The sequence below is a fragment of the Amblyraja radiata genome, chromosome 7 (assembly GCF_010909765.2).
Source record: "Amblyraja radiata isolate CabotCenter1 chromosome 7, sAmbRad1.1.pri, whole genome shotgun sequence".
Taxonomy (NCBI): Eukaryota; Metazoa; Chordata; class Chondrichthyes; order Rajiformes; family Rajidae; genus Amblyraja; species Amblyraja radiata.
Window position 1 is genome coordinate 21,096,424 of NC_045962.1, and position 11,352 is coordinate 21,107,775.

At 45.9% G+C, this 11,352-nt stretch overlaps 1 protein-coding gene across 2 annotated transcripts; it reads left to right on the forward strand.

The window, feature by feature from the left end:
- The first annotated feature begins 202 nt into the window (after positions 1-202).
- Positions 203-10,103, forward strand: frzb (frizzled related protein). 2 transcript variants are annotated; one of them, XM_033023820.1, is made up of 6 exons: positions 203-875; positions 1,512-1,568; positions 6,294-6,359; positions 7,918-8,122; positions 8,218-8,281; positions 9,241-10,103. In XM_033023820.1, the coding sequence occupies exons 1-6, from the start codon at positions 410-412 to the stop codon at positions 9,382-9,384; spliced, it is 1,002 nt and encodes a 333-aa protein (XP_032879711.1). In that variant the 5' UTR covers positions 203-409; the 3' UTR covers positions 9,385-10,103. The 2 variants fall into 2 exon arrangements, with proteins under 2 accessions (XP_032879711.1, XP_032879712.1); XM_033023821.1 differs by having other exon boundaries at positions 204-875; positions 1,518-1,568.
- Positions 10,104-11,352: the final 1,249 nt, after the last annotated feature.

The following is an 11,352-nucleotide window of genomic DNA, read 5'->3' on the forward strand; positions in this document are numbered from 1 at the left end:
ACGATTCCTCCAACTGCCCATCAGAAACCACGGAGGGTATTTGTTGGTGGCAAATATAATTGTAAATTTTGATTGGTGTTCTGTTTTTACAGAGCAGCGCCGCGTCACACGGCCGCTGGTGGAAACGTATTAAAATGCCTGGGTTGTGTGCCTGGTGATGTAAGTGCACTCTTTAGCCGGCTGGGGAGAGGGGAGGGGAGGGGAGGGGAAGGAGGGCGCACTGAAAAGCAACACACAGGGATTTAAAAAAAAAGTCCGGCCAGTCCCACGCGGGGAGGAGAGTGACACCCCGGGTCCTTGCATAGCCTATAAAACAGAGCTGACCACCTCAACCCTCCAGCTGTAGAAGCACAATACTCATCGAGCTTAAACCCCAGCGAACTGCCAGTGAAACGCGCCGGGTTGTACGATGGTTCGACTTGGAGGTTCCCCTGTCCTGCTGTGGGCGAGCTGTCTGGGTCTGTGCCTGGGTCTGGTTCGTGTGGTGGAAGCCGCTGCCTGCGAACCCATCCGGATCCCGATGTGCAAGCCCATGCCCTGGAACATGACCAAGATGCCCAACCATCTGCACCACAGCACGCAGGACAACGCCGTGCTGGCCATCGAGCAGTACGAGGGCTTGGTGGGCATCAACTGCAGCCCGGTGCTGCTCTTCTTCCTCTGCGCCATGTACGCGCCCATCTGCACCATCGACTTCCAACACGAACCCATCAAGCCGTGCAAGTCGGTGTGCGAGAGGGCGAGGGACGGCTGCGAGCCCGTCATGAGAAGGTACAACCACACCTGGCCCGAGAACCTCGCCTGCGAGGAGTTCCCCGTCTACGACCGCGGAGTCTGTATCTCCCCAGAAGCCATTGTAACAGCCGATGCACCCGGTGAGTTTTTAGCGGTTAGCCTAATCTTGAATGGGTTGAGCACACCAAGTGAAGGAAGCCCCACTGAAATTAATTTCAACGGGTGATTGGTTTCATGCTATGGAAAATAAACTCCCATGCACCAAATTCACCTTCTCGTGTTAGTTCTCTAGGTTGTTAATTATATCATTATTTGAACACATTTCTAAACAGTTGTCAACTTCCCCAACTGTAATAACGCGGCCGCTGTGGGGTTGTTCCAACTGACATTCAGAGGTCAAGAATGCTGAATTATTTAAGGACGATGAGGGAGATTTTTTAAATGAATTCGTAACGAGTAAACATAGCGTGATTTGTTACATTAGTATGGCAGTGCTTTGGAAATGTTAAAAATGACCAATAGAAACAAAATTGCCCCATTGCATTGATATACAAATCGTCTCGTCGTGTGCTTCTTGCTTGTGTTTAGCAGGCGAAGACATTAGTTCATCATATTTAATGTTTATAATTTAAGATACATCGACATATGGCTTTCTTTTATTTGTAAAGAATATGTAGCCTGTAGTTTGGACGATTGGACTGCGTTTTATGATGTTAGTAAGGCTGCTCAACACAACCTGTAAGCATGTAACTGAGCTCCTTTTGGGTTTTTTCAAGGAACAGTTCCGGACTTATCCGTTCATTCTTTCAATAACTGCAGAAACCTGGGAGGTGGTAAGTCGCTACAAAACGTTATTTATGTCGACACAAACCAACATGCACGATACGACCCGACTGCGTGGAGATTGAACCTGGTCTGTCTGCATGCATGCATGTCCAAAAGTGCAACAAAAACACTCTTCAGTTTTGCGAAGTTCCATCATCATTGAACTGCAGGGGAACTTGAAAGGGGATTTTGTTCCCCCCTTAATTGCTTTGGTCAACCGAACCAATACGTTTACACTATTGAATGAGCATTAGTTCATTGAATGAGCATTGGTTACTCGGCTAACTCATTAATAGTTAGCCGAGTAATTCATTCTGAATGACAATTACAAACCAGTGATAGAGCAGTATGACTCGGGAACGGGCCTTTCGGGCCACCTTGTTCATAGCTCATAGATACCGTCCCCATTTAGCAACACTTAGACCATAGCCTTCTCCGCGTGCTGATTCAAATGCTAGTCTAGATTATTGAATGTAGCGAGAGTACCCGCTTCACCAACTACAAGTATTCGAGACTCCAACTATCCTCTGGGTGAAAGAAAAGTTTCCTTGAGTCCCTTCTTGTTTGACATCCCAAACCCGTGCCCTCTATTGTTATACATCTCTGCCATTGGGAGAAAGAACGTTTCCTGCAATCCATCACACCCCTCACACAAATATTACATCTCGTTCGCGTTCATTCTGTTTCTTCAGCTCCAACGGACACAAACCCAACCTTTCAAATCTCTCCTCACAAATGAAACGCAACATCCCAGTGAATCTATCTATGTCTCTTCTCCAGTGTAATCACCCCCTATAGTGTGTTTTAGTTTAGTTTAGTTAGAGATAGAATGTTTGATGGAATCTGGTGATCAGAATGGTTGACTTAGGTCAAATGTCAATCAAGTCTACGTAACCACGAGGGATAGTTAGTTACTGAAATAAAACAAGAAATGCTGGGAATAAAACACTCGGCAAGTCAGACAGCATCTGTGGAGAGAGAAACAAGAGCCTAGGGTGGAAGACCTACCGCCGGATACATTTGACAGGTCTGTGACCTACGTTTTCTTGTGTAAGCTGGCGCGGTTCTGCTGGGCATTCTGTATCACATTCCCAGCATCAGCACAGTGTTTCCCCAAGTACCGTGTTGTTGCCAATCACTCACCGACCACGCACTGCGACGATAGGTTATGACATCAACAGGCATGTTATATGTATCACATTTCTGGAATCTATCAATGGCATGGATAGAGTAGACGTGGAGAGGATGTTTCCACTAGTGGGAATGTCTAGGACCAGAGATCATAGCCTCAGAATAAAAGGAGATGAAGAGGAATTTCTTTAGTCAGAGGGTGGTGATTCTATGGAATTCGTTGCCACACAAGGCTGTGGAGGCCAAGTCAATGGATATTTTTTAAGGCGGAGGTTGCCAGATTCTTGATTAGTACGGGTGTCGGGGTTATGGGAAGAAGGCAGGGGAATGGGGTTGAGAGGTAAAGATAGATCAGCTATGATTGAATGGTGGAGTAGACTTGATGGGCCGAATGGCCTAATTCTGCTCCTAAAATTCATGAATTTATGAATAAACTGAATGGCTCGGAGGTCATAGTCCGGCCAGGTAGCAAAACGTATGGATTACCGAGCGAACAACGTATACAATCGCATTTCATTACATTTCCTACCCAGTATCAACAATGATAATTTAATTGAAACCAAATCCAATACTTTAACTCTTATAATGTTGTTCTATAATAGACTGAAGGGTCCCGATCCCAAGCGCCACTTATCCATTACCTCCAAAGATGCTGCTTGGCCCGTTTAGTTCATCCAGCATTTTGTGTTTTGCTCAAGATGCCGGCATATGCACACCCTTGTGTCACTAAATTCAAGGTGTTTGTTATCGTGCCCAACAATATAGTGTGTCACTGGATTGCAAGCATCTCTTCTGAAGGCAGCATCTCTTCACTGCGAAGAAGGGTCCCGACCCGAAACGTCGCCTATCCATGTCCCCCAGAGATGTTGCTGGCCCGCTGAGTTACTCCAGCACTGTATCTTTTTTCCCTGTGAACCAGCATCTGCAGTTCCTTGATTGTGTCTTCATCACACCAATCATCTCCCCGGAGACACCTTTTCATTGTCCATTGTGGAACAGGAAAGCAGCTACCGTGTCACTCTATAACAGAATATAAATCAGTGTACCTGTCCCATCGAGATTGAATGCGGCGCGCACTACCAGTCTGATTACGCGCTATAGTCTGGACTCTGGAGTGTGACTGCAAACACACCAGGCGCTACTAACTGGACCGGAGAAACATTGCGAAATGAGCAATGTCTATTTCAACTCAAAGGCTCTCTAGTGAAACTGGCTGTCAATGTCATTTCACACAGTAACACCCAGTAGCTCCACAATGAGTGGATGAAGGAGTTATTGTGATCATTGTTTAGCAATGATTTAAAGAGCAATAACAATGTTAGTCACCAAACCTAGCGCAATGGCAACTGAACGTGGATGCCCGAGGTCTGGAACCGCAGAGGCGAGATAACATGAGAGACAGGGAGCAAGGCGCTTTAAAACAAAAACCCCACATAATGCGAGGCTGTGCAACAAAGCACAATGTGTAAGCCATCAACACAGAACGCGCCTCAATGTGTAAGGCTGCACCAAAGAGACTGGAGAAATCGCGGTGGAGATGTGGGAACGGGGCGAGTGCATCGGTCAGGATGACTGAAACGTTAAAAGATGAACACTCCTCCGTGCCCCAATGCGACCTCCAGCATTAAATAAGCGGCCCCGCCATGGTAGTCAGGGAGGCCCGTGTTATTGTAAATGGATACACTTTGTTTTAATTTCGCGGGGTCACAAATCAGCTGTTAGTGCGCTACAATAGCAGATTTATTGCCCCAAGCTCCACTTACTGACGTGCCTGCTCCTGGCACCGCTTGTTTTGTTCCGGGCGCGGACTCTGTGCCTCCCAATAAATCACGGCTTCCTGCCTGCCTGCCTGTAGCACACACAGTGCGCCTCTGTGCAGGGCCAGAGTTAAGCGGTAGTCACCAGGGAAAGGAACCGCAGGCGGGTGGCAGAACAGAGCACACCAAGAGGGCCAACGAAGTGAGTGTGTGCCGCGGGGAGGAAGTTTAGGGCAGAATCCATCGTACCGCGGAAGAAGGGATGATGGTTCTGTGGAGAGAGAGATGGGTCAATTATAGACACACTCAAAGACACAGGAACCGCAGATGCTGAAATCGTGAGCAAATCACACAAAGTGCTGGAGTAACAGCGGGCCAGGCAGCATTTGGGGAGCGAATAGACAGACGACGTTTCGGGTCTTCGGGGAGAAGGATCCAGAATCAAAACGTTGCTTGTCCATTTCCCTCCTCAGATGCTGCCTGACCCATTGTTACTCATTCACCGTGAACAGTCAAGAGTGTTGTATTGTCATATGTCCCAAACCAAACAATGAAATTCTTACTTGCAGCAACACCCCAGAATACGTAAAGATAGTACTCTGTAAACAATATAACAAGCGACAAAAAAGTTTAGTTTATACACACACACATACAGGTAAAAACAAACACAATTTGGCGGACTTTTATTCAGAGTGAGTTTATCTACAGTAATTGATTCAGAGTCCACCAAATTTTGCAGTAAATGAGTATCAGCGTAGAGTGATGATATTTTGCTTGCGCTGCGTTTACTTTTGGTACATTGACAGTGGAGGGGAAGCAGCGGTGGTGGTGTTTCCATGCACCAGTGCTCCTGCTCCATTTGATGTAAAGCTTGCGAGATGCTGTCAGGATAGCACAGATCAGCAACTGCAATACATTTTGTGCAGACAATGCGTCACTGGTGGAGGGAATTAATATTTATAGTGGTGAATGGATGCCAACTTAACGTCCCAGACAGAATAAGGTGATCCTGAAGACAGATACAAAATGCTGGAGTAACTCAGCGGGACAGGCAGCATCTCTGGAGAGAAGGAATGGGTGACGTTTCGGATCGAGCCCCTTTTTCAGACCCTGTAAATAAAGTGACCCTGGTCAAGTATTAAACAGGCCCACCTCTCTCCCCTGTTTCATACACTTTTCACATGTCTATACACAACATTTCATCGCTAATGAGTCTACTAGTCCCACCCCGAAATGCGCCCCCCCCCCATCCATGCTCTCCAGAGATGCTGCCTGACCCGATGAGTTACTCCAGCACTTTGTGTCTTTTCATGGTAAACCAGCATCTGCAGTTCCTTGTTTCTACCGGTTACAATCCTGTCCCGGGTAAGATGGTGAATCCTGGTGTACAATAAGGATAGCCACATGCACCCAGCACACTAGTCAATCTCCACACGTCACCCGTATACACTACACACTAAAGGGGGAGGGGGAGTGGGGGCGATGGGGAGTAGGGGGTGGGGTGAGAGGTTGGGGGTGAGAGGGAGTCGAGGCGATGGGGATTGGGGAGAGAGGGAGTTGGGGGAGAGAGGGAGTTGGGGAGAGTGGGAGGGTATGTTGAGAGGGAGTGGAGCGGTAGTGGGTATGGGGGGTTGAGGGGGAATGGGAGAGGGAGAAGGAGCGGGGGGGGGGGGAGGGTGAGGGGGTGGGAGGGTGAGGGAGTGGGGTGAGGGGGAGCGGGTATGAGGGAGTGGGGGGTGAAAGGGAACAAGTTCCCAGGGGCACTACTTTGTGAAGTTGGGACAGGTAGCAAACTGCCATCTGAGCAAACATTTCACTGCAACTCTTTCACTGCTTTGTCTCCAGACAGCTGCAGGTGCCCAGCGCTGAAGCTCACCCAGAAAGTTTACCTGAAGAACAACTACAATTACGGTAAGTGCTCCCCTTGACCATTTGCCAACCCTTTCAGTCGCTACTCGGCAACCGGGCTGGTGATTCAGCCCCTGTTCAGCTACATCTATGCTGCCTACCTAGCTAGCTAGCTAGCACGCAACAAAAGCTTTTCACTGTACCTCGGTACACGTGACAATAACCTAAACTAAACTACCGATCTAGGTTGCAGAATTTGTGATCATTCGCTAATCCGTACTTTAGCTATAAACCCAAGAGATACGGGGAGAAAGCAGGGACAGGGTACTGATTCTGGATGATCATCCATGATCATATTGAATGGCGGTGCTGGCTTGAAGGGCACCTATTTTCTGTTTCTAAAATGCCCACTAAAGAACTGATATATTCAAGTGGTGATGCCACTAACATTAAATGTAAACATACAAAAAAAATCCGGTCACATGTGGGAAGAGTAATATCGTTCAAGAAGGAACTGCAGATGCTGGAAAATCGAAGGTAGACAAAAATGCTGGAGAAACTCAGCGGGTGCGGCAGCATCTATGGAGCGAAGGGAATAGGTAACGTTTCGGGCCGAAACTCTTCTTCAGAGTAATATCCATGGGTATATTTCCCTTTCCTGTTCGGATTTAATCTTTGCTAAAGTAATCCCCAGGTTATTAATGGAAATCCATGTTGAATCCAGAGTAAGAGCGATGCTGCGATGTCTCTGGTCTACACGGGCCGTTGATAGTCGGTGCACAGCTCAAGATGTTTTTTTAGCGTGAGACAGAGAGTTTTACAACCCGGAAATAACCCATCCAGCCCAAATATCACTGCTGACCAAGTTGCTTACCCTAGGGGCGGTACAGCGCCAGAGACCCAGGTTCAATCCCGACTATGGGTGCTGTCTGTACGGAGTTTGTACATTCACCCAGAGGCGTACAGTTTTCGAGGTTAATTGACTTCTGTAAATTGTTGCGAGTGCATAGGAGGGAAGTGTACGGGGTGATCGCTGGTCGGCGTGGACTTGGTGGGTCGAAGGACTCGTCTCCATGCTGCATCTCTAAACTAAATGCAGCTAGTCGCACTTGCCTGCGTCTTCAACCCTTTCCTATCCATGCATCTGTCCACGTGCATTTTAAATGTACCTGCCGGTACCACTTCCTCAAGCAGCTCGTTCCAAGAAACCACCCTTTTAAATCGTTCCCCCTTTCCCTCTAAACACGGCCCCTAGTTTTAGAATCCCTTGCCCTGGGAGAAAGCTATGGAGTTCCGCAACTCGCTGGTAATACTATACAGTATAGCGGAGATTACGTAGCACACAGTTCCACAGAGGATGGAGGAACAGAACTCTCTCCCAATGTCGGGTTCCCTCTGAACAACACTCCCGAAATCCGGAATTGTTGTCATAAGGAACAGGCGTAGAATTAGGCCACTCGGCCCATCAAGTCTACTCCGCCATTCAATCATGGCTGATCTATCTCTCCCTCCCAAACCCTTCTCCCCATAACCTCTGATACCCGTATTAATCACGTCTTGATTTAAAAGGGGTGTGTTGATGTTTGGAACCGTTTTTATTCTAACTGGAATTTCATTGCAGTTATTCGAGCTAAAGTGAAAGAGGTCAGGAATAAGTGCCACGACGTGGCCACGACGGTGGAAGTGAAAGATGTTCTCAAATCTTCTCTGGTGAACATCCCGAAGGAAACGGTGACGCTTCACACCAGCTCCGCCTGCCTCTGCCCTGAGATCAGAACCAACGAGGAGTACGTGATAATGGGCTACGAGGACGAAGAGAGGGCGAGGTAGAGTGAGCAAGCTGGCCGCTTCCAGCCGGGCGCTAATGCTTCATGCTAGTCACCACTAAGCCACATGGGCTCATTGTACGTTTCTTGCACAGGTTATTGTTGGTGGAGGGTTCCATAGCCGTGAAATGGAAGGATCGACTTGGGAAAAGAATCAAGGTAATGTTCCAAGCTCATTTCTTGTGTAGCTTTCAACCCAACGGCTTGAACCGATGTCCGGTAACTACACAACCCTTCCCAACTTTGCCCATAGAACCCTCCCTTCTTCCTTGTACCCAACTTGCTCGCACCTATTTCTCCCCCTTCCACCCACATTCCTTTCTCTAGCTTCACAATTTGCAACTATTTCATCCTTTTGCCTCACACTCTCCTCAACTGTTTAGTTTAGAGATACAGCGCGGAAACAGGCCCTTTGGCCCATCGAGCCCGCACCGACCAATGACCCCTGCACATCAACACACACTAGGGACAATTTGCATTTATACCAAGCCAAGTAACCGACAAACCTGTAAATCTTTGGAATGTGGGAGGAAACGGAAGATCTCGGAGAAAACCCCACGCAGGTCACGGGGAGAACGTACAAACTCCGTACAGACAGCACCCATAGTCGGGATCGAACCCGGATCTCAGTGCAGTGCCCAGTGCGTTGCAAGCACTATAAGGCGGCAACTCTACAGGAACTGTAACAACTCTAGCACCTGCCCCAACTACTTCATCTGGCAGTTCATTTTTCCTATCTGTCCAAGTAACTGTCCAAGTTCCTTTGAAATGCTGCCTCAACTACCTCCTCTTATAATCACCATATACACATCCATGCTCATTCCATTTACCCACCACCCTCATGTCCGACCTCTGCTGATTCTCTGTGCAAACTCCTGCTTGGTCCCGCACTGGAATGCCAGCTTTAATAATTGTGCTGGCCTCTTCTGGAGATGGGACTCAAACCTAGAACCTCCGGACTCGGAGACCCAGCTCTCACGGTGACAGTGAACCTAATTTGGAGAAATGCAATAGGAAAGTAACAATCTCTGTAAGGCCCACCTTCCTCACGGAATTGCACCATTGCAGTTGTAATCCGACAGATGTTAGCCACTAAACTGGTCTTTTGTCAATATTAGAACTGGGACCAGAAGCTGCGCCAGGACAGAAGAAAAGGGAGAAGCGGCCAACAAAATGGAGAGAAACGTATTCAGCCGAGAGATACAGCAGTCGCATCCAGACAGAGGAACAAAAGGAGGAATGCTAAACAAGCACGGCAGTAAACGTTTTGCACCAGGAGGTCCTTTGAGCAGTCTACCAATGTATGAATTCTTGGAGTGGCACAAGAACATTGCACTATTGCACGTATGTCCTAATAACGACTATGAAATTTAGCTATTCTATAACTTTGTCTTTTGTCCTTTTTGCACGGATGTTAGTGTGATCAGAAACAAAGCAGCGTCAAATTCCTGCACTGTACTCATTTGCGAAGAATCTCCCAGAGTATGTTGGGGAGTGGAGTCAATGGGGCTGCTTTTAATCCAATGGTACACATTTATTGCATTTCTAGGTTACACAACCAGAGACTGTGGTCACATATTCAGTGAAAGAATGTCTGAACAAGGGTCTGCGGTGTGTAAGGATCGGAATGTTCAGGTGTAGTTGATGTCGGAAGGCCAAGATTGTACAGCCCCAAAACAGATTGTTGCATGTCTGATCTGATGCGAATAAAGTTACCGCACGGCTGGCTCAGTTTGGTCAATATTGTGAGCTAAGAGGTTTAGGACGACCAACAGCACTTGCAAAACAAACACTGGATATAACATGCCAATATTATTTGGTCGCTTGTTTAATCAGCCTTATCCAATTATATCTACAATTAGTAATGGAGAAAATGTACAAACTGCAAGATGATTGTGGGATGGAAGGAACAATGCTTGCATCAAATTAGTTTTAACGTTTTATGTTTTATGAACTATTAAATACATTCTTTTGAAAATCATTTGGCTATTTTGATGTTTTTTGAAAGCTCACTACAGTATTACAAACATATATGCACATCCGCAGTTTGTCAGAGATTTAATAATAGTTTAATTTTAGCATTCAGATAGGGGCAATGCAAGAGTGAGATATTTATAAAAAATAACCATTTAATATTAGTTTCAGATTTCAACATATTCAAAATAAGTGTCATATTATCGAAATGATTCAGAATTATGCAGTTTGCAATTTTTCATTTTTAATAAATATAGTGAAGCATCACAAATCATGCATCGATCAATTAACCATACGGTTCATTCTTTTCTTCTTTATTTTGAATAAATAATTTGGACTCTTTTCTTGATACATATTCTACTTTAATTGCCAAGGCCAAGTATAAATGAAGTGCTTTTACAAGGCAATCATTTGCTACTTCTTGGGAGAAGATAGAATTTAATATGAGAAAACAATTATTTACTTTTCCAATCAAACATGCTAGGTCTGTAAAACTATCAGTTTAGCAAATCAGCAGAAAGAGCCAAAACTGTGCAACTGGATTTCATAACAGCACAGGAATTTGAACCCAAAAAACATTTGGGGGCTGAGCAAATAAATATCGCTGAGTTACAGGCTGCTTTGATTAAATATAAATTCAAGCATGTAGTTATCCTGTACAACTATATTCACTTGTACATTTGTTCATTTTAAGTTGAATTAGCAGGGTAAACAATGTAATCATTGACAATAATCAGACTATGGGGTTAAGTTAATGTCAATGGAGCAGCAATGTTAAATTTCATTAAAATGGCATAAAACATGATCAGCTCCCCTGCCAATGCTGGCATTGTTGTTACTTGGTAAGAAGCTGACATTCTGTTAATATAACAAAACAGTTCTTGGAATGATTTGGATCCAAATAAAGAGATTGGTTTTAAAGTCATCATAAATTGTTTTGAGAAATAGAGTTTTTGCCTTAATGTGCGGTTATAGTCATCTGGACAAACGCATGTCAAAATAAAATGCTCTTCACGACTAAGCTGCCAAGACATTACTGTTTCCAAACATTTTTTAATTTCACTGATTTGTGGATACTTTAATAACCAGAGCTATGCTCCCCACTCTTGGCAAGATGCCAGTTTATATTATTCATATTTCCACATGAAATGGGAAGGTGTTCAGCCCATTGAGACTCGGCTGGCCTCGTGAGCATTCCCAGCATCTCAATCACTGTTCCCTCTCATGCCCATGGACTTCCTGCAGACACTCTGGCC

Excerpts from the sequence above, each read along its gene's own strand:
- frzb (XM_033023820.1), top strand. The coding sequence starts at position 410 with ATGGTTCGACTTGGAGGTTCCCCTGTCCTGCTGTGGGCGAGCTGTCTG. Across the intron at positions 6,360-7,917 it reads GAAGAACAACTACAATTACG|TTATTCGAGCTAAAGTGAAA; the intron begins GTAAGTGCTCCC and ends ATTTCATTGCAG. Across the intron at positions 8,123-8,217 it reads GAGGACGAAGAGAGGGCGAG|GTTATTGTTGGTGGAGGGTT; the intron begins GTAGAGTGAGCA and ends TTTCTTGCACAG.